Source organism: Camponotus floridanus, unplaced genomic scaffold (assembly GCF_003227725.1).
Source record: "Camponotus floridanus strain SB8 unplaced genomic scaffold, Cflo_v7.5 scaffold6, whole genome shotgun sequence".
NCBI classification, from domain to species: Eukaryota; Metazoa; Arthropoda; class Insecta; order Hymenoptera; family Formicidae; genus Camponotus; species Camponotus floridanus.
Window position 1 is genome coordinate 1243992 of NW_020229769.1, and position 24535 is coordinate 1268526.

General features: G+C 43.2%; 1 protein-coding gene across 1 annotated transcript in view; it reads left to right on the forward strand.

Annotated features, from left to right (window-relative positions):
- The first annotated feature begins 813 nt into the window (after nt 1–813).
- The window catches only part of LOC105252072 (protein jagged-1), a 40362-nt gene continuing 16640 nt past the window's right edge, over nt 814–24535 (forward strand). The window contains exons 1-2 of the mRNA XM_011259284.3: nt 814–2295; nt 17264–17560. Coding sequence (XP_011257586.2) covers nt 2248–2295; nt 17264–17560 — 345 coding nt within the window. The 5' untranslated portion in view covers nt 814–2247. The remainder of the gene's footprint in view (nt 2296–17263; nt 17561–24535) is intronic.

Consider the following 24535-nt stretch of genomic DNA (forward strand, 5'->3'; position numbering starts at 1 on the left):
ACATATTTATTCATTTATTTATAATTATATTGTTCATGTTGTTTATAGATAAGAAACATCAAGTCGCATACTAATCATCCGAATATGAATCAAAATCGATGCCAGAATTCATCGCATTCATCGATCCGCAGTCGACGTGCAGTCGTCCTTTCCTCGCAGCATCAACGAAATTCATATAACTCTCGGCGATACAGCGATGATGCAATCTGCGGATCGGTACGCTCCTCGTGCCCCGCGAAATTCGTATCACGAGGGTCTAGTCGGTGCACGCTCCGTAAGCCACGCGTTCTCGCCTGGATCGCGAGAGAGAAGAGGTGAGAATACACAAGCGTCTCGCCGCTCGTGATGAAACCGATTGTAAGAAAACCGTATATACGCTTCGGCCGTTCGTGTTCGGAGCTCGGGGCCCCAGCATCCCGGCGCGAGGGGCACAAGTGTACGTCGTCGTGTAATGCCTCATAGAAAGGCAAGAGAGAGCAAAGAGCCCTCGAGATGTTCGCGACGCGCACACACGGGCAACGATGCACACGTACACGTGCGAAAGGGTAAGAGAGAGACGGAGGGGAGGGATAGAAAAGGAACGAGGCCGGCTAGCGAGAATGTGCGCGATGCGGGAGTTGAAGAAAGAGAGGATTCTCCTCGCGAGGATGCGAATTTCAGCGCGGGACGAACGTAAGGGGATCCTCCGCGCTCCCGGAGGTGGAATGATTGGGGTGGGGGATAGCTCAGTCGCGGGAGGAGGGGAGGGGGGACAAGCCGCGGCACTCGAGGGAGGGGGGAGGCCCGCAGGCCGGCCCGCGGCTTCCACTCAGTATCCCCGGAGCGACCGAGTCGTGTATTCCGCGAAGTTTGCTGCGATCCGTGCTCCAGCGTGCGCGCACGATACAGTGTAGAAGCGCGCGCGCGCACATACACGACACACACACGCACGCACGCACACACACGTAGGCATTCTTAGACGCGCCGGTTACTACAAAGTGGCGTACGTGCATGTCCACATAAAAAACACACGTACGTTCCCGCCAGACACGTGCATACACCTGTTCGTCGCGGCGGCAGGGATACAGTGGAACGCGGCTGTATTCGCGGAGCTTGACACGCATCGCGTGAATAAAGTGTCACTCGTCTCGTCCTACGCGAATTCTCAAGGAAATTGCATCTCCGGAGAAGACTTGGAAATGGTTATTCGCGTGTGAAAGAGTGAATCGGTGCGCGCGACGGATTTTCACGATGAACAAAGTTCAGCCTTCCAAGTGCTCGATCCCATGAAGTTGTCTTTGCGTCGAAGCTATCCATCCGTTACTCGCGCATGGCGGATTGTTACACGTACTACTTGTTATATCCATAAGTGAAATTACTCGAGCTTTCACGTCATTACGACATGTCTAAGGATTAAAGTGACGATCGGCGAGAAGCAGCGTCGCATCCAATCGTAAACTTTGCGTCCGAGAAGGAAGGGAGAGCGACTGGGCGCTATTAACGTTTCTGGGATCGATTTCTATGAACTCATCGCGGGTCACTCGTACGTGGAACACGTGTTGGACGTCGTGGCTCGTGCCTCAAGTCGAGAAAAGCAGGTGTCGAGCATCGCGCGTCGAACTTTCGCGCCGTCGCTTTCACCTCGCCGATGAATTCGGAGCCGATGTTCTTCGAATAAACCGTGAACTTCCGATTTGTGGAATCCGAGAAAAGCGGCGATTAGTTTCGCGCGAGAGCCGACAATCGCGAGTGAATTGAAAAAAAAATACGCGAGAGACCGCAAGAAAGAAAGAGAGAAGAGGATCGCGCGAGTTGAGAGATTCGAAAGGTTACCTTTCATAAAGGTGGAAGAGTCTAACCTCGTCCTCCTCTCGCGTCGTTTGACGAGAATCCACTCGCTCTCGGATTCCCCGAAGACTCGGGGATCCTTAGACGCGCGCGAATTCTCCGGTTACAAAGTGTCGACGACAAGTGTTTAGTGCTCGGAGCGACAGAGAAAAGGAATCGTCCCCCTTCGCGGAGGACACGGGCCAGTGGATATTCGGTGTTGGTGCGCGGACCGGGAGGATCTTCGGTGTGCAGTGTGCCGATAATACCGATCGATAATATTCGGTGAGAGTGGTGAGAAAAAGAGAACGAAGGATACGACACCCAGCGACAGGACAGCGGAGGACGTCCTCGGCGAGGAAGTGCTCGGGGGAGCGGCCGAGGGGCAGCGCGGGGATATCGGTGATATGCGGTAGTCGAAGGGATTCCCCAGGGAGAGACATGAGGGCGGCCGCCGCCTACGTCCTGTTCCTTGCCCACCTTATACAGGTATGTCGCTTCTTTCTTTCCGATTCGCATTTTCTTGGAAAGGAATCGTTCAAAATTTCAAGCATTTACTATTATCTTGATAAATAGATAAGTAGAACAATATGAATCGTCTATAAGATAGAGTGAGAAAATATCGCATTTCCAGAATGAAATTCAAAATCGCGAGATAATTAAATTCGTTTGTTTTGTGTATTTGACGCGAATCTGTAAAGTAAACGTACAGAAAATTACATGTACAAATGTACGAGATTAATGAGAAATATACAAAATTATTTCAGAAATCGAAGGTACTTCTAAACAAATAGTTTTATATTAATTATATAAAATTATATTGTGTATTTAAGATAATCGAAACATCTCTAATATCGTTACGTTTAGTTTACAATTAGTAATGTAAACTCCGCATTTATCGCAACGTCCTTTAATGCGGACATTTAAGTCGGTATTTAAGAGTCGCGGGAAAGCATGCGAGAAGATCGTTAGTGTTATTTGTACTCGTAATCAGCGCGAAGGCGCACTTTTTACTCCTCGCGAATGGCGGTTTCCGCGATCGTTAACACACGATTCCATTGCGTTAAAATTGTACAATGTTTTCTTTCTATCTGTCAATCGATCGATCGACCGATCGTTGGAGATAAAGTTTCAACTTTTGAACGACAAGTCGAGTGAAAAATGTCCCGTTCTTTCGCTTCGCGCGCGGCGACAACGAGCGAGATCGGGGGAAAAAGTCAATGCGGTGAGGTACAAGTGGTATTCGAACAGGTGATGCAAGCACTCGGCGCAGCGTGCATACACGTACCCCGGGGCACATGTACCATTCGTAAAAATAAACAGTTGCGACACAGGCGCGGCCATTACGATGTATTTATGTGCGCGATTGAAGCTTCTCTTATTACGCGTTCAATTAGATATTTTTTGCCCATAGGTAATATAAATGTGTGTAGCTTAAATCAATATAAGCTTCCATTTTATTGCATTTGCAGCAATTCAATTTTATTTTTTTTAATTGTATCGAAAAAAAAAATAAAACTTAATTGCTGTAAATCTAACGTTACAACGACACACTTGTGATGTCTTATTTATTACATTTAATAGTTTACTTAATAATAAAGCTGTATTTGTCTCGCTACATTTCACATCGTATACGTGCAAACATGCGAGACGTAAAGTATAATTACAGCGTCTACTGAAATGAATGTCGGACGGGACGAATGTCAGTTAATGACTCTTTAGTATATTAGTACAATTTTATATATCTCGGCTCTCTATTGGACATAATAATATAATAGGAAGCACCTGTGCTCGATCTGCGAATACCATCTCGTTACCGCCATGACTTAAACAAGATCCGTTGATATGTCGCGATCGTGTGTCGGAAGTTAATTTGCAAGGAGAATATATATGTATGTGTGCACGTAAGATTTCCATACTGGCCTCGATCATTATAGATCACTGCGATCTCAGTGTGGAGCTTGGCTCCTTTCGAATGCTCATAGTTTATACCGCTTGTTGCATCATCGTACAAGGTGCTATCGTGCGTAATGCAGCATCTGCGACGCGAGGCCGTTCTCACGTACGTGTTTTCATCTCACAGTCTTCCGCCTTGCAGGACGATCAATGATAAAGCTATTTATACTCAGAGATAAAACGGTTGAATAATAATCTTAATATTATTATCATATTTGTTTTTCTAAATTTTTTAAATTTAAATTCAACGTACGCGAACTATAGATAATATTGCAGATGTCGATGATATTAATGTTTGAGATGTGTATCTTATTTTCAATTAATTTTGATATACATCTAGATGTATGACGAGAAATACATTAAATCATAGTTTCGCTAAAAATGATGATGATGATCTTGAATTTATTAATCTTAATGATATAAAAATAAATAATAAAACATGTCATAAATCTGAGTGTGAATTAAATCTTTCATACTTAATAATCTTATCTTAATCATTTCTTAAGTTTTCTTGGGGCTTTTACATTCTTTATTGTTTTATGCGATTTTAAAGAAAAATAAATATGATATTTAATTATCTCTAATATCTAAATTGCTCGCTGATATATTAACTTAACAAGACATTTGAATGTAAATTATATAAGTTAATTAATTAGATTATTACATTTATAGAATCACGCGTTGACCTAAATATTGATGTGTTAAAAACGATTATATATTAATTACGTATTAATTACATATATTAAAATAAATTAGTAACAAACTGTTGTAAAGTGAAGCGATTAAATAAAGACGCGAGAGAAGCAATGATTTATTCGATTTCGAGCAAGCAGTTTATTAAATTATCTGTGCCCTTCGATATTAATGTGATAAAAAGTTCTCTCGTTATTCTCTTATACGACGTTTATTTTCTAAACGAAATTAGACTTGTTCTTTATAGAAAAAGTACTTTATAAAATTAGCATTTGATCCACATGTCAAACTTTAATTATAAATTAATTGAATTTACTTTTTAATCAAACATTAAACAGCTGTAAATAAAACCATCAAGCTGTTACCGGGGAAAAACAACCTTTAGTTCTTCAGAGAATCGATATAAATTATATTATGTTCCACTTTACGTATAAAGATTAATTAAAAATGCAATCAAGTTTTATATAATAGCAAAAAGTTCAATCCGACAGTAATCGAAATACGCTTTTAATCAACCTCTTACGACAACAATTCATATTGTCCTCGTAATCATTTTTGTGTACCACTATATGTAACGTGTCGGGGGACTACTCTTATCTTATAGCACGATTCTCCGCGAATTGCACAAGGATATGAGAGCGCGACGCTACATCCTTCTCCTTGTTCTCAGCCAGGGGAGCACATACTTACGCCATAAATATGGCTTTTTCCGGATGTTGCCCTGTCACTTGCTTTATAATTTTTCCTCTGTGTCCCTCTCGTATTATTTTCTCAGTTAGCTTTGTTCAGAAACGACAATATGTATCACGCAATCTTGATCATTGCTGCAAATTATAAAATATTTCTCTATGATATTTATAATGACTGTTTTTTTTTAATCTAGCAACACATTCTACATATTTTTAAAAATTAATTTTATACTTAACGTACAATTTGAGCTTGTATGAAATATATAATTTGTATTCTGCCCACGGATTGTACTTGTCACACACGTCATCATTACATTGCATCAGGAATATATGTTAATGTTGCAATTATGTAGTATGTTAATGTCATATTCTATGCGGGCATTTCTTTTTGCATGAATGATATGATTGTTCAGTCATTCATTCGTTCTGAAAACGCGTCGATATATATGCAGAATTTTAGCATTCCATTGAATTGTAGATATGTATGATTGTAGATATATCTGCAAACTTGCGAATTACATTATATTAATTCATTGAATACTATCGAATTTTTAAAATAATCGAGCAACACAAAATAACCAAGAGAATCCTGAAATATCGTACATAGGCAATTTGAACTTTTGCTAAAAATTTATATTTTCTTTTTAGAAGACAGCGCGTGTTAAAATAAAAATAATTACAACTTATTTCTCTCAAAGTTATCCCGTCGTTTCGCCATAATATCTCGAGGAAAGAGCCCGAGAGCACAATCATCGCGAAAATGATTAAATTATAAATATCAAATGTAAATTGCCGGGTTAAAGTATGATGCGTGCGTTCGTCGGCGAGAGGAGAGGCAAGCAAGCAAATCCACGCTTCCGTAACGATCGACAATTTCGGTCCAACCCGACGAATAATGGGAGCTTAGGATCCTCGCTCCGACCCGGAGTTACCGGGGGTCACCTCCTCTCCTGGCCCTCTCTCTTATAAACGACTTTCGAAGAACGGGCCGCGGTAGAGAAGAGAGGGTTCCCGCGCCATCCATCGTTCTCTCTCTCTCGATGATTTCGACCTAGTGCAATTAAGCGCCGCCGCCGCCGTGTTGCTCTCTTTCAATTACAGTCCCCGCGGAATTACCGTTATAACGCGCGATGCCTGACGTCGAAAAAAATTCCCCGAAAGCGATCCCGAGATTACGCTTGCGTTAATTCGCGTGTGTCCTCACGGCGATACTCTTCCGCGTGCTCGGTTAATTTAAAAAAAAAATTTAATTTAAAAAACATCAGCGGCACTCTCGGTGTGTACCTCGTAAAGCGACGAATTGGCCATCGCGCACGGAAAAAAAATCCGAGAAAATGCGAACCCAAGAGAGAAAGAGAGAGAGAGAGAATTTTACATCTCGGTTACGTTCTAATCTACAAAGCGATTACTGCCGCGCGATTTCTTGCGCGATTCTTCAGACTTTCCACGAGCACAGCTGACGCTTCTCCCAATCATGACGTTCGATGAGCCGCGATTGAGATCAACCCGGAAGTAGGCGCGTGATCTTTCAAACGATGAAACGTATCCTACTTAGATTGTTATTATAACATCTGGTGTGTGAGAAATTATAGTTCCATTTTTATAAACGCTAATATATTTCTCGAAACACTACTTGTACACATTTTAATTCATTTTAATTCATCAAAATCAATTCTGATTAATTGAGAAAATCAAGATATGATTTAAAAAAATACCACTTGCCGTAAAATATCTGTATGCTGCTACGTTTTTTTCACTCACAGAATTTCTCATGAATCGCAGCTATGCGATCGGTGAGATGTTTTTATTTGACGCGAGTTGCGGTGCACAATCGCGATTAATCGCGCGATCGACTTCGGACCATCTGATTAAAGACGATTTCACGGGAAGCTGCGGCAATACAATCGAAAGGTGTCGATGCAGCCTGACTAACGTGAATACCAACTGGTAGATGGACTGCCTCTCCTATTGTGATTTTCCACGGTGAGGATTCCGCGGCAGCGGATTGGACGGCAAAGAGAAAGAACGACGGCGGTCTTTCTATTAAGCTTGAAATTACACGCGGCATCCGACAATTATCGTAAATCCCCGTTATGGATCCCTTGGGATTGATCCGCACTCTTCTGCAAATGTGCGGCGAGATACACCTGAGATTCGCCTCGACGATTTTTATCAATTCGACCGTCGCCGCGATTGATAATTCATGGCGACTCCCATCGCCGCGGTTTAATTATCCGCTGAACGTGCCGTGGACGCATCATCGACTCCCGTTTAATATGAGAAATGCAATTTATGCAATTGCACGCGATTCTCGGCGCGATTCCGACCGTTAATCGCACCTGCGATATTTCTTGTCCTCAAACGAACCGGCTCTCTCTCTCTCTCTCTCTCTCTCTCTCTCTCTCTCTCGCAAAATATATTTTGCATCATTATTTATTGACAGTTTAGTCACTCGTGCTCTGACCGACTTGACGATTGCATTATTATTGCACGCCAATATGTATTCTGTAATTGTGTTATTACATCATTATATCATATATTTATCTGAATATTATAATAATATTGATTATGTGATAACTCGATGAGTAATTCTAATTTCGAAGATCTATATTTTTATGCATTTATCTTTGTGATATATTATGAAAGCAACGAGGATATTGTAATTAAATTAATGAATATTTCCACGTTAACAGTTGGCGATAATTATTATATAGCAGAATAACAGAGAATGATTTAATGATAAACGATGAGGGATATTGTCCTTTATAATTGTCAAGTTTTTCTTTATCAATTTTCACGAGAAACTTTCCATTAATATCCTCTCGCTATGAAATTTTACCACGGATCTTATCCCTGTCGCAATTTTTTCGCAATCCTTCGCCGGCAAATCGTAGTCTTACGATGAACGAGACATTTTTATTCGACGTGAACGAAGTATAATTAATCGGGCATGATTGATTAATCAGCCGATTGACTCGCGGAATCTCAGACACGATTATTTCAAACACAATAGCTCCGATCGGGCTTAGTTCCGGCGCGCCTCGTTTAAGAAGAACCTGAAAGAGGTCCACCGAGACCGTAATTATTATACGCTCGCGCGATCACGAACTTCTTCGCGGCCTGGCGTTTATTGCGCCGGCGAGATTTCGCGGTGCCGTTAATTAACGCAGACTCGTTAAATTCGATCTATCTGCGCGACTTAATTAAAATTTGCGGTACGCATCCGCCACGGCGTAGACCGATGGCTCGGCTTCTTCCGCGTGACAGGCGCAGATAAAGCCGGGAGCAAGATATACATACACATACTTGCCGCTTGCGCTTCTTGTTCGACGACGAAGACGACCCATTAAGTCTCTGCGCCTCCTTCCGCTTTCGTCCTGGGAACAGTGGGAACCGATCCGGAGCTTCTCGCGCATCTCTCACTTCGATCCATCCTCTTCTCTCTCTCTCTCGTGCTTTTTTCTCCTCGCAATCGGTTCGTTCCGTGTCTATCGGCGTGGCCAATTATCGGCGTCAGGAGGAAGACGAACAGGAATGTCTCGCTGTCGAAAGTGAAAACGACGGTTAACTAGAAGGACGAGTGCAGGCGATTGGCGACTTACATCATGTATCTAGAATGATGAAGGAGAAAAATTCGATAACGATGCGGAGAAAATAAAAAAAAAATCAAACAAAATATTAATTTCAAATGATCCGATGATGATCGAAGAAACGAGGAGTAAAGAGAGAGAAAGAAAGAGAGAGAGGATCGGATTACGGAAATAACGCGGAACACGATGATAGTCGAGGCGTAAACGGAGAATCCTTCGGGGCAGAAGAAGCGTCTTCCACGCGGGTGAGAGAAACGCGGTGGCCGAGGAAAAAGCTTGTTGTGCGGCGAGAACGAAGGAGCGAGAGAAAAGGCAAGCGGAGGAGAAGGATGAAAACGGAAAGCGGGCGCGCACAGCAGCCAAAGCGGTGCCGGGGCCGGAGTTTTTAAGCGAAGCGTTTAGCCGGCGGTCACGCGAATCCCCTATAAAAATCAGCCCCGAGGCGAGCAACCTCGGCGAATGCTCGGCAGATAGACAGATAATGTGGCCCGGTGGCGTTGCCCCGCGTGGCGTTGCATGACGCCGGAGGCCCCGGTCTGGTACCCTATGAACCTCGGCGGCGCACAGGTGCGTGCCTGCGAGTCCCTTTTCCCGTGTGGTTTAGTTAGTCGGTAGTAAGGCGAGGAAGAGCAGGGCAGGGGCGAGTCCGCTCGTCCGTCGAGTTCGTGGAAACGAGTCGCGGATGCTGCCCCTCACGAGATTCGCAACGCGTTAAATGTAACGAAGCACCTTATGCGACCGATGAAAAGCACGTGATTATATACATGAATTAATTCTTCCCGTTATTCCTCTGATTGATTTATTTTTTTTTATTACCATGAATATGTGGAAAAAAATCTTGTTAGACAACAGAAAGGGAGTGATGTTTCAAATGATGGCGGTTTGAAAGGTTCAAATTATCGAGCAATGAGTCTCTCTTTTCGAAGACTGACACTGAATTTCTTTGGACTGATGTCAATCGGATTTTTTTTTGTCGATCCTCTCCGTTATTCGATCGAAAAGCAGAAAGAAGAACGAGCGCGAAAGGGAAGTTCGCAAGTCAGTGCGGCGCGAATACCACTCGTCTCGAGAAGAAAGATGCTGTTTTTTTCTTCGCAGATGCTTCTGTGTTTCATTGGCCGCCTCCAGCTCTTGTTTTCTTGTCCTTCACCGACGACAGCCGTGGATAAAAGAATGACGATTTCGTGAACGTTGGCAGGTGTAACTGGTGAAACTTTGAAGCGGCTTATTAACAGTTACTTTATTTCGCGTTTCTCGAGAGAATCGTGTCGGATTTCTCAGACACGTAATATTTTTTACCTTCTGCGAAAAAAAATTATGACATGTATCCTTGCATGCAAAACGCTGTCTATCAAAATTATAATCGCTATTCTCCATCACAGGCCAAATCACTCGTCGGAATTATACAGCATCTACCCCATCCAGTTCTCCTTTACCTCATCTTAAATGCATGGTACATGCATCTTGCATTTCGTACACACGAGTAGCACACGCGACTGAAATATGCATCGCAAACGGCCGGTCGGTTAGAAGAACGACATAGCGGGATTTATCGCCGGCAGTTTGTTTTGTTCGGGAATTTCAATAATGAGACTATCTGAATTTCAAAGAAGGGGAAGGGATCCCCGGTACTGTCGGATCGCTGCTCATTTTCGTGTTCACTGAACTCGAGCAACGCGCCAACATCGATTATGATTAAGTGCGCGTCTTAACGCTCGGTCTCCCCCCCCTCCCCATCAACTCTGGGCGATGTGTTCCTTTTTAATTTATTATGGTGTTTCGATCCCACTCGATTTAGTCGATTTATAATCGCTTCGCTGCGGCCACTGTCGCGCGTACTTACGCAACGTGTAATCGAGTATAATCGTCCTCGTAATCTATAGTCCGCTGATTAGAGACTGCGGCGATATCGCTCTCTTTTCACCGCGCGACGATCTTTTGTACTGGCGCTCCGGGCAGTTTCCAGCTGATTGTTTTACACTTCCAAGTCCTTACCGCGAGAGACGACCGCAAAATAAAATTGACGAGCTCGTGACACAAGGTGCGATTTATAATATAAAGTTACGGCCCCGCGCAAATTCACGAATAAAGCTTGCAACCAGCAGTGTGTGTTAAATCTTTGATACTTTCTAGCTCGCAATTAATTTCAAACTTTAAAGATATAGCTCTCGAAAATTTTGCAGTTATTTTTTTATAATTACTAGCTCAGAATTCAGACAGTTTGCAAATACGAATGAATTTCGAGAGATTGAAAATATACTAAAGTGAATTGCAATTGCTGATTTGGAATTAATTGCAGAGGCGAGAGTAGACTTCCCCTCTCGGGAAAGAGGAAAGGAATGCCTCAGACGGATGATTGCTCAGGTGGAATGAGCAAACCGTTATCGAGATTGTATCGAGTGCTGCACGCAGTTATTAGTTAATAGAACGAAATCGATATGCCCGCCTCTGCATCACAGACAGACACCTTACGTAAAGGCTTGTATGACCACGAAACATCGACACTGTTCGACTCACACCTGTTCCTGCCGATTCGGGTCCGCGATTCTCGCAGACAGGCAAGCAGGTAGAAGACGTTCAGACTGAGGATGCTGCAGATCACTCCGGTTCAGTCCAGTCGATCGGGTTTCATCGTCCCTTGACTAAGATTAATAAAAGTTCGTCGACAGCGGCCTGCCATTTTATGTAGATGACAAATTCCCATGAATCTTCCCATAACGAATATGACACAACACCTACGCATTCGATTGAAACGAATTTTGGAAAGTAAGAAAAAATATATATATATAAAATTTAATTTTTCCGCTAAATATATAAACGTCAAATCTATCAATAATTATCGCAAAGTCATTTCCGCGATATTTAAATTTTATTACTTGATCGGTCTTAAACATGTTTTTTATGAGTAAATCAGATTATTTTCTCAGTCGCAAAAGAAAATTATGGTTCTTTGAAAAATTTCCTCCGCAATTATTAATTTTTTCACTTTTAACAGCTATTTCTTTATGGATTAGGCGAAAAATGTTATTGTATTTTTTGATCATATGACGCATCTATAAACAAGATTTCATCATTAACGAGATACAATTAAATGATGCATGATAAAGAAATTTTTTTAATCAAATAACATGAAAGAATATACGACGAGAAGAACACGTGATATTATTCAAGAAATTATCCTTGAGAAAACTGTCATCAGGTGATTAATACATTAGAGCGGTATTAATCAGATAATTTTTTATTCGCGTTACCTTGATCGCGTCTCTCGTCTATGAAATGATAAAGAGGCGAAAACGGCGGGACTTCCCACGCGGAGTAAGACTTTTTTAATTATTTCGGTAATTTGTGGCCGCGTTAGAGGCAGTCTGGGCAGCCTTGCCGATGGGGCTTGGCGAGCGGGTAGCAAGTAATATTAAGTATAGGTCTCCCTATATCTCTCTCGTAGAAGGGAGAGGGGAAAGAGAGATATATGGGTGTCTAAGCCCGTAGTATATCGGGGCAGCGCAACACGAGCCCGTAAAACGTGAGCGAGCATGCGAGATACAACGAAACGCAGTGCAGGAACGAGACGTACAATACGAACGATCAAGTACACATGTATACACGCACACCGGAGACGATTCGTCCGTGCAGATTCTACGGTATAAAATTAAATGGTGTTCGGTAGGTCTATTTCACTCGGGCAGGTAGCGGCCACTGGTAATTACTACCTATGACTTGGGAGCTCAGAGATAAAATGAAAGGCTCCGGACGATTTTCGAAACCGAAATCCTGCGTCGGTCGCCGATTCGATGCTGCTGCTGTTGCTCCCTTTTCTATCCCTCCCTCTTGCCAATTCTCGCTCGTTCTTTCTTTCCTTCTGCAATTCGAAGTAGGATCGCGCGAATCGATCGCGCCACTTGATTCTCGCAATCTGCGATGATGAACGAAATAAAAAGATATAAAAATTTATAATCCATTATTTTTCCTATTAATATGCAAAATACGAGAGATTACGTAATCAATTTTACAAAATTATTGCACCCTTGTTTCGTGTGTCTCCCTTGTCCTTTTTTTCCCTGCATAAATACGTCGATTATTCAAAATTGCGCGAGTTGTTTAAAGCAACGTAAAAATTACTTTGTTAATTTAGTTAATTTAAATGGAGAATTTTCGTAGGCACATTGTCCCTTTCCAATTAACATTAGCATATAATGATAAGATACGAGTACTTTCATCGATGTTTCCCGCTGTGATGCCAGACGGTAGCAGGTTAGCAATTAAGATATTAAAAGAACACCTCTCTTCCGTAGGTTTACATAATCATAGCCGAGTATAATTGCGTATTTACATAATTACATACATACCGTCCACACGGTTATTCCCCGCCTATGTTTAGTCTGCTAATGAAATCGATGATAATAATCGATTTGTAGATAATTTTGCACATTTATCTGCTTTTTAAATCTTTTTATTATTCTCGAGGTAAATACAATAGTTACCAGTTTCAGATCGATCATATATCAAACTCTGTTATCGTGTATTTATAATTGTTTCTAACGATAAGATGATGCTGATGTTTTTAAAGATACCTTTACATATAAAATAATTTAATAAAAGAAAATTAATATTTTTCTTTAATAAAAAATCATTTTTTATTATTTAATTTTGAAGAGTAACGAAAAAATTCAAAGCAGCGTTGATTATTCATCCAATAAAAATCGCATCGAACGGCTTTTCGAAAATTTTCTGGTCATCAGATCTGGTTTTCGCGACTCGGCAAATAAATTCTCTCGGAAGGAAGCAAGAACAAAGAAAAGAGGAAGACTCCGGAAAGGACACGGTAGAGTCGTTTCTCAGTATGCGTTCCGCGGATGTTTCTTTATATTTTTTTTTCGGACAAATTATTCGTACTTCTCGCTAGTGCAAGTTTCACGGGAACGCGTATATAAAAGTAGGTGCACCGGGGTATGGCTCGCTGCACCTTGGCTATGCGGAAAGGAAAGGCTCTTCTTCAACGACGAACCAACGTGCATGCACGCATACAAACACGCGTGCAACTCGACATACATCGAAAGCCTTCGCTCTGTTCGTCTCTCGAGCACGTATATATGTATGTATAACCTTGTGTTGGTAGATATAAAGAGGTGTACATGTTCTGATGGCAACGGTAACGCGTCTGCGATGGATATAAAATATTCCGTGAAACATTTCAACTCTAAATATTCAGAAATTAATTCCCTGAAACTTGGGTTAGATTCCAGTCTGATTTCATTGTGAGAAAACGACTCGAAAATTAAATTCGTACGCCTTTTCAAAAGTATCTCCCTGCAACTCCGTCATTAAAAAGGCAATAACGCAGTCGGGTATAATTTAAGAATCTTATTTTTCAATGTAAATCATGAAACCTGTTTAAAGGACAATGGAGTTATTACAATGCGCGCGTAATGTGCGGTTAGAAAGGGATGAACTTTCAACTTAATAACCGCGAAAGCGAGTGCCGCTACGAAAGACGAAAGAAACGAACGCTCCGAAGGCACGGTGTCAGGATGGGGAAGTGGCCGCTAATACGAGGTGTCCCCCACCTTTATTACACCTCGACAGCCCCGGGGAACTTCAATTATCGCTGGGTGGCGGTCGACTCCGATCATGTGGGAAAATACTGGGATAGACAGACTGTCTTTTTTCAACGATGAACGCGAAATTAAGCCGTTGCGAATTGATCGAATTCGGGTTACACACATTTTTTTAAGCTCAACGAAAAATATTTTTGAAGTAATAATTAAAAATAATATATTTAACTTTATAATTAAAATTTATTTCTATTAAACGACAATTAAATATTCCAATGTCATATATGTTTTATTATTATCTTTGCTCCTCTCTCTTGACATGCATTTTATTTAAGAAACAAACATATAATTTGTTTATTATAACGTCATTAATGTATATTAAATTACGAAAATGGCGTGTTGTTAAAGTATTTTTACGCCTCGTTTTTCAATCCAGTGCCGAAATTTCGTGAGATATTCTGGTCGCGTCTTACGAACGATTCCCTTGAATAACTTTCGCCGTAAGCGCCCATCCGCGCGCTGCGTCCAGAAGAGAGGCTCTTCCGCGTCGGCTAACTTAAAGCATCTCCAGCTTGCCCGTCGTCCGGCAATTTCTTGTCGGCACGTGAGCCGACTGTGCAAAGTTTGCGGAGCGCGCGTTTGCAAACGTCCGTTGCGCGCGCGAGCGAAAATAAGAAGGAGAAAGAGGACAAGTCTAACGCTGTACCGCGTACGGAGGCAAGAGGTTACCGGCGAAGCCGAGAGGGCCTCTAGAATAAGTATGCTCGGCTAATAAAACGCGTACGCGGGTCGTTACACACGGCGTTCGCTTTCCAAACAAACGCGCGGCTCTCGTCACCGCGAGCACGGAAACTCGTACGATGCCAGGATTTATCGCCAAGCGATTCATCGTTGTAAAAACGAAACGACGTCGAACATCGTGATCAGGAGTATGGTCAATTTTCCGATTTTCAGACAAGCGAAAAGCATCGATCGCTTTTAATAGATCTATATATATATATATATATATGCTATGCAACCATAGTTATTAGCATCGGCGAATAAGTGGACTTAATTAATATTATTTTATATATTTAATATAATTTTATATAATATATTTAATTTTTATATTTAATATAATTATATAGTTTTATATAATTTTTATATTTAAAATATATAAATATAAAATTCTTCTATCGAAACATTACATTATCTATTATAGGATAAAGCTAAAGTTTGATACATATAAGAAAACATATGTAACGATACAATATTTATAATTTTTCTAAATGAGAGGAATATGTGTTTTTGCACAACTTTGATTTGTAATTCTATTTTTTGTAAATAATTTGAAATGTCTCTAAATATAATTCAGCTATTATTTGTTAAAATATTGAGCTCATGTGACATTTCGAAGAAACGACAGCTGACTCACGCGCTCTTTCCATCTTCTTTTAAGGATTTCTTAAAGTTGCCCCAATGTGTACATTACCGCGCATATATCATCACGTTGGTCAAAGGCACGAAATTACGCGACTTGAGCGAATCTCTATACATGTCTTCAAACGCACACAAGATCCGATTCTTATTACGACGTCTATTATCGTTAAACGACTCTTCCGTCTTTCTTGTATCACATGATTGTCATCCCGCGTCAATACGCTTTTCATCTATTCAATTAATTTTCATTTATTCTCCGATTTATTCCCGACGTTTCCCGAACTGAAGAGCCGCGAGAACTCGACGCGCCAGACCGTTAAAATGTCACTCGCGAAACGGTCTTATGTAAGATAGAAGGAAGCGCGTTATGGAAAGCGCAAAGGCCAGCAGACGATCCTTTGCGCGCTTTCTACCTTCGATCTTACTCTTACGGTAATTACGTAGGCTCAGACATACACGCACATACACACACAAGCATGCACACCCACATCATGCTAACATATCTGCACACGAGCGGTATATAATGCGGTTCTATACTCCCACTTGTATCCCTTTGAGCGAATTAAATTTTAACAAAATCACTTTCACAAGCTTATATAAGCTCCGTCTCTCACTTGCAGTATTTAATAGTTATTTTTTTATAAATATTTTTTATTTGATTCTAGATTTTCATTAAAAAAATTAATAAATAATGTGACATAAAAAGAGTAGAATAAATTGTATATGTTTAACATCGCGGTTTATGTACCTTACAATTAGCTAGTTATTTGTCATTTCGATTATTCTATTCGGTTTCTCCCATGTCCCCTCTGATTGGAATTTACGAGGAACTCGGATGCACAAGTGTGCGAGGGAGAAGTGATCGCTCTTATCGTCTTGCGTAGAATGCACGATGCGTATCGCGCGTAACGGCATGCAGTATTGACGTGGCGAGCTCGAAAATTGGCCGACCGCGCGATTGCAGTTTCGAAACTGCTCGATTTCTTTCCCGAGATTGGCCCCAAGTTGCCGCTCCTGCTGCTGTTGCTGCTGCTGCATTCGGTGCATTCGCCCGAGGGCCCCGTCTATCTCTTTCTCCTTAACACGAGACTTCCGTTTCCACGATACGCAATAATGGACAGTAACCCGAGGCTTTTCAGGCTCCCTGCTTGGCACAGAAACGGGGAATCAAATTTTATGAAAAAGCCTTTCACAATGCTGGAAGGGACTCGGCATTTTTTTTATCTCCTATTCTCTTCCCACGTTCATTTTCCCTCAATTTTACGATTTATGTAACAATGATTAACATGTAAGTTTCGATAACGTTTAACAAATCGTTGCATAATTTGTTATCTGAATACATTAATCTAAATATTAATTGTTTTAGAACGATAAAGAATGTATTGTATGATTGCGAGAAACATTTTCTTTTGTTAGATACTAGACATTCTTTCAATGTATTGCGTAATCACGATATAAATGATGTTAGTACAGTAATTGCAATAGCAATAATAATTATACATGTCGAAATCGTATAGTATGTCAGTTTTTAAAAACATTTCCATTTTTATTGCCGCAGGCGACAACCGCGAGCGGATACTTTGAGGTGCAGATCCTCTCGCTGACGAACAACAGGGGCACCCTGGTGGACGGTAGGTGTTGCGGCGGGGGAGGCGGGGGCGGAAAAGGAGGATTCCCACCCTGCACGACGCCCTGCTCGACGGCCTTCTGGCTCTGCCTCAAGGAGTATCAGTCGAATGTCACCGCCATCGGCTCCTGTAGCTTCGGCAATGTATCTAGTCACGCTCTCGGCCCGAACACCTTTACTCTCACCGAACCCATCACCCTACAACTCCACTTCACCTTCCGATGGACGGTGAGTTATTACTTCAATCTACATCTGAATTTATTTAGCGCGATTGTCTTTTATAATTTTAATAATGCAATAGTATGTGTAATATTGTGGAATATGTTACATTATATTTCAAATCTGTTTTATTTAATTCGAATTTATACAAAGATCTTTCGTTTTACGATGTTTGTTAATATTATTATGTTATTTGGCAAACTCGCTATTCGAAATGTCAACATTGTCGGATAAGAATCAGATGGTCGCATTTAACGCTAAATACGCGTCGAGAGGATCGAGGACCGCGAGAGGACAGGCACTCGAAGAGCAAAACACACGCGCGGCATCACCTAATATCCGTGAGAACGTCGGCTGAAAATCCCAACCGGTCGCCGTTACACGTATATGAGGCGCGACGAGGCTTAATTCGATGTCCCGCGCGCGATTAATAACGCGCGTCGTACGGTGTATGTATATACAGGACCGTAATTTTGTTTGGTCACCGGCACAATGGCCGCCGTGCCGAAAGAACGGACGGGCGAGAGGATGAAGCCGTAACGAGGAGACGACACATTCGGGGACTCGCGAGAAAAAAAAAATCAGCCGCCACGAATCCATTTATCATCGACGTCGTGACACGACGGCGGCGTCTCATTAACGACGCCGCCTCCCGGACATTGACGTCTTTTCTTAAGTTTGAGCTTTCATTCCCGAAATCGCCGAAAGCCAGGTGACGTGAATCGCGGCGAACACCGTTCTTTCGCAAACGCTAACGACTCGCGCGAGTAAGATCAGGCGGTCGTGGTGGCTTATAGCTTGCATTTCATCGCTGGTCGGACGAATCGCAAATTTCTAGAGCCGATTTCTTTGTCTACGATGAGGCGAGGAGGCGCGCGCGAGAGAGAGAAAGAGAGGGAGTTATCGAATCCGCGCGAGGGATTTCCGGTCCGCTGGTCTCTCCCATCCAGCGCGAGTCGTTGCGTAAAATTCCAGTTTGGTTCCAGTCGCTTGGCAACTCCTCATCGTCGATTCCTCCTCCTCTTCCCTCTCGTTTTTTTCCCGTGTCCTCGCCCTTTCTTCCTCGTCCTCCGTAAACTCTCGCGGCGAATTTTTTACGATCGTTCATCCACGTTGAATTTTTATCCCGCCGCTTCTTCTGTAGTTATGAATCGGTTCGTTCGGCTGTGATTCTGCGTGCGAATTTCTCGTATACTCGATATCTGAAGAAGATTGCGTGGGCATATTTTACAAATTTCCTAATTGTATGTTTTCGTAAATGATAGAGATGATTGTCCTCTATTTAATCGCGATGAGAGAAGGATTCATAAATCATGCGTGACTAAGAGAAAGAAATTTTGAAGAGTTTTAAAGCTTCTTTCTCTCGAGATGTCATCATTATATTATTGTTATAATATTAATATAAAATGCTCTGTCATTACAAAATATAGTTACAACACATTATCACATGCTGCATTGTACGAGAGAAACTCTTTTTTTTTTCTTTTTAAACGGTGCCCGAAGAGTCTTGTACTCAATTAGCAGCGCGCCGCCACCTACGATCCGACCGTTGTCATCGTCGTCGTCTAACGTAATTACGGCATAATGCGCGAGCGATTTCGAGGAGACCCAAACAGTCCTCTCGAGAGACGTTGGAGTGCGCATGCAGGCGTGCCCTTGCGAGTCTGGTATACACACAGGATCGTCGAGAGTGTCCCCTTGAGACAACGATGGGTTCGGTGGGTGCCTGAAGGGGCCCCGAAGGGGTCCGCGTTCGTGTCCGCGCGCGGATGGACACGTATTCGAAAAAACGTACCCGTGTACCTACCTACCTATCTACCTACCTACCTACCAACCAATCTACCTACACGCGCCCGTGTCGTCGTAGATTGTTTGAAGAGCTCCAGCTTCTCTCTGTTTGTATATTTCATAACTCGCTCGCGGGTATCTTCCGAGAGGACCCATCGCGACAAAGGAAACTACGAGGAGGCTCTGTTTTTCCTCTCTTTTTCTCTTTCATCTCGAAGGACCGCCGCTGCGAGTTTATAATAAACAGAAACCCTTAAATTGCTTCCTTTTCTCGTGAAGGGCTTCCTCTCCCGTTTTCGACGCGCTACCTTCGATCGTTTAGCGCTTTGCCGGTCTAATTCAATTATGCTGCTCCGCTGATGCGTAATAAAAGAGAAAGAATATATAGAAAGCGTATACACGTGCGTCAGAGAACGCAATGTTTGTATGCGCGTCGAGTATGAGGAGATGACAGAATAAGGAACGCGCAGAGATAAAAGCTCGGATACCTCGGTACGTCTGGGTACGCCACGTATTTGCGTCGTATAATAGCTATACAACCGTTTTCACGTGCTATGCCTACATCGAAAAACGGTAAACCGCTTGACTTTCATCGTTCTTGCGCGGATAATGCCGTCATTATCGTCTCCGCTGATTGAATACGGTATATACAATCTCGTCCCTCGTCGACGCGAGTGAGCGAGGAACATTTGCGCGCACGGGCTACCGAATGCCACCTGCGTTTCACGGCTGCCTCGAGAGAGTATATTTACGGGAGATTTCTTCTTCTCCCTCCGATATAAATCCCGCGATTTTCATCAGTGCCGGACGAATCATCGCGCGTATTTTAATTCACTCGTCACGTTTTCCGCAGAGCTCGAAATCCGAAAATGTAGTCTCTCAGATCGCGCGAATCATCAATCGCATACACCTCGTACATAGTTACTACCTCCAAGTTTGAAACATCCGAATCTCATCATCGTGAAATAATTGGATCGTTGAATCCATTAGACGCACACATGTATGAGGAAACATATATATGTAAGTAACGTTCAACGTCTTATTACTCGAAAGATTAGACGAGGTTCCTTTGCGGTACGCGGTGTAACTTTCGATAAGTTACGTACGCGGATATCGCCGAGGCAATCGCAAGAGTTTTCTAATAGCGACCCAGTTTACGCAAACGTGATGCGATCGCGATAGCAGCAACGTCAAACGTGTTGTGATCGTCTCTCGTCGTCGACTTTCCCCGCTTCTAATTTCAATATCGATGTAAGGCAGAACATGTACAGCCATATCTCTCTTTCTCTGTCTCTCTTGTCTCTCCAGTAGTGGTATAATAGCACGGGAAGCGATCGGCGAATGTATGTACGATGGAACTTTTGCACAATCTTCTCCTCGGAGCCGTATGCATCTTCGAACAGCGCGTTTCGTGTCTCCTTTCTCTGACGTTCTCCTTTCTCTACGCATCTCTTTCTCTCTTATTCTCTCTCCTCGTGGGACTCGAGATCTCTTCTTTGTCTCTCTCTCTCTTTCTATTCTTGTAACAGATGATTCCTCCTCTCTCTCATCAGCTCCTTGTTCGTCCTCAATAATTTCTCTTCGACCGATGCGACTCTATGAGCTCGAATATACGATTCACATGCGACGAGCACTCATATATATATGTATGCGACCTGTCCGCGCGTTTTATATGCACCGGCACGCACGACCGGACGCATTGGAGAACACATACAAATCCGCACGCACAATGTCTCCAATCTGAGCGCCGCCTATGAATGGTGAAACGTCATCAGACGCCGCCGGATCCACGTGGACGCTATTTAAGAGTAGCGTGCGCCCATTTATTCGAGTAATTTGACGAATTTTTTAAATTTCACGCTTAGCGAGCATATAGTTAATTGATATTTCGTACATGGAAAGAAGCTCTACAAATTTGTATTAATATGTGCATAATATATAATTCAACTATAATAGATTTCTAGAAATCGCTTATATTATCATTAACATCGGTACAGTTATAGAGACAAAAAGAAGATGCCCCCGGATTGAATCGGAAACCGTGTCCGTAGCCATCTCCTTTCTCCGGTCACGTGATTAATTCCGACAATCATAGTTTCGATAATAGACGTATAATGATAAACGATGTTCGGCCGAGCAGCATTCATCATGGAAGATGCTGCGACTGGTGGCGAGGATACGAGGAGAAGGAACGGGGAACGAAAATGAAGGAGCCTGTTCTTTCCCCTTCTCCTCTGAGACGCGTCGCGGAACGCCGCGGGGATCGAGCAACGTGAGTCAGGGACTCAACAGGTGTACATCCGCGTCTCGAAAACGGGCCCCGCGGCCTTATAAGCGTTTTCCATTCCGGTCGATATCTTCGTTCACCAACACTAACGCGCGTTCCGAAATTACCGCTATCGATTCTTCGAGCATAATTTTGAGACGGTCAATTTTATTTTATTTCTAGTTGAAAAGCAAATTTTAAAAAATATCATTCGTCTTCTGAGCACATTTTTACTTAAGGAAGGGGTCTTCGAAAATTGCTCACCTCGCATTTTTGTGTCCATTGAAAAATAAAAATGATTCTGCGGAAATTATGAAATGTAATGACAATGATCTCTCTTCTTTTTGCGCGAGGATAACTTTCGCACGTTTCGCTGATCTCGCGAAATTAGCGGCCGCATCGCGCAAACCGCACTGCATCGCAACGCGCGCTTAATAGCGTCATGAATAAACCGCGCTTAAGCCCGCGAGCGGCACCTACGGTTGTTCAAATATATTAGCGCCGTTAATACGCGATGCTAACGCGAATAATGAATAACGCTCGCGGGATTTACATCGCGGTCGTCCGTGCGTCGCGCATCCCTGCTCGGCTGCGTGTGCGTCTTTTTCTAATCGCACGTAAATTGCACCATTTCGAGACGCGGAAGCGCGAGCAATTTGTCAAAACTTCCGCGCGAACCGGTCTTGAGGAGGAGACCCGGTCGCCGGCGATCCGAAATTGCTCTCTTTGCGCCATCGTCCAGATCGCCCGCGGGGTTTACAATCAACTCAGGCGCGTCGTTTCGCCGTCTTGAGATTTACGTTCGTGCGAATTAAACATTTCCTGATTGTCGATCTTCTTTCGATTGCCGATCGGCCCTCAACAAAGACGATCTCAAGACGAGCTGGACGAAAATCAACGATCGCGACGCGACACTCGAGCTACTCCCACGTCTACCGGCATTAATCTTGATTCCATTAAGGTAATCGCCATGCTGCCGATTTAATGACCTACGTGATTTGTCACCGACCGTTAAACGAGAGAGTTGCGCTGCGTTTATTGGATCGTTATTAAAATTATTTTATTATTTTTACAATAGGCGCGCTTCGGAATATATTGTCGTAGGGTACACTATCAGAGTGATGAGAGGTGACAAGAGAAAGGGAAGAGAAAAACGATTAAAGTATTTCGAGATAAAATCCGAATGTCTGAATAAAATAGAATGCTGCGAAAGTTACTAGAAATTAATAGATAAAAGAGATTGATAGAGAATATTAAATTTACGATTTAATATGATTACATAAATTAGAATTAAGATGCGTTACGTATCAAAAATTTTGCTCAATTATAAAAATTGCGGGAGATGAAAAAAAGCGAAGATTACGAAGATGAGATACGAGATACGAGAAACCTGCATGAATTAATTACATGGTCGTGCACGGAGAAAAGAGGAGGAGACGTAGGAGACGAGGAAGCGCATCCGACGTACACATGCGAGGTGCGCCGATTTTTAAGCACGCAAAACGCGCGGCTTCCTCTCCGAGAGAGCGGTGGCACTTCGGCGAATCAACGGGTGTTTATTGAAACAGGAGTCATCGCGCGGCAAGGCGGATTGTCGGGAACGCATAAATTGCAGGTTCTTAACGCGGAAGCGCGGCCGATTTATCGAAACTTCCGCGGGCGCGAACTGGTCCTCCTTGTTCTCTCGCCGCCCCGAAATTGCTCTCTTTACGCGGTCGCCTCGAGAGGTGGTTCCAATCATGGATGCCGTCTCGTAAGATTTACGCTCGACTTGCTTATATTATTGTATTATACGCAGCTGCGTGTCGGGGACACGCGCAAACATCGGCAGGTGCACAATGCGACCGCGTGTACGAGCTGCGAGAGGGGAACAAGAGGAAAGGAGGGAAAGGGGAGAGAATGTCGCCACGCTTTGGGCGATGCTTCTTCACTTCGGAGTATCTCCGTGTCCACGGGGGGCTCAACAACGAGCCTGATGGTGGAGGAAGCAGCGGGGCCTTGAGGTCTCCTCTCCTTTGGGCCGGTCGTGTGTGAACCCGCTACGCGAAGCGCATACCAAACTCGTCCCTCCCTGCCCCTCTCTCTCTTTCTCCTTCTCTTCTTATTCTCTCCCTGACTCTCCCTTCTCTTGAAAGGCTGTCGAGACTGTCCGTACAAACGACCGCCGGGGTACACAGTGTCTCTCGATTCGCGTTTTCTCAACGTGACAGTGCGAGCCTCGGAAATTAACCGCGTTTATTTGTAATAGAATATAAGCTTGTAATGGAATTTATAACTAGATGTATATATCAAGGACTTATTTTCCGTTCAAGTTGCAGCGATATTAAATCCAGATTGATTTCGGAAGTCAATTCTTCGCCGCTTTGATCTCGATTTTTGCTCGCATGTATCCGAATGAAAGAATGTTGATGACGCGCGATAGAGAATATGTCCATTAGTCTCGCTCGTACTTCCATACTCGATCCAAGTACATTCGCGAACGTGGTCGAGGAGAGTATTTAATGCGAGGCATACCGCGAGTCTCCCGACTCGCGTTATATTATGCAGGTAACGCACCACTACCAGCCACTACCATCGCTGTCCGCGACTCTACACGTCGTTCCCTCTTCGGTTCCTTTAAGCGGGAAGAAGGCGCGCCGTGCACTTGGCCTTGTGCCCTCGCGGATAGGACGCCTCTCCTCCACGAGCCTCTTCGTCCACGAAGACGACGACGACGACGGGATCTTTTCCCTCTTCTCTTTAGCTCTCTCTCATCCTCCTTTCGTTCTCGATCCTTTGACCCTCTCTCTCGCTCCTGTAGCAGAGTCCTTCTGCAGTTCTGGGTACGCCGCAAGATTTATTAGCTACCCAACTAATTGGGAAGCGAGGACGGCCGCCAGGATTCCAGAACGGAGATTTCCGCCGCTGAGGGGAATGTGCTACCGAGAGGG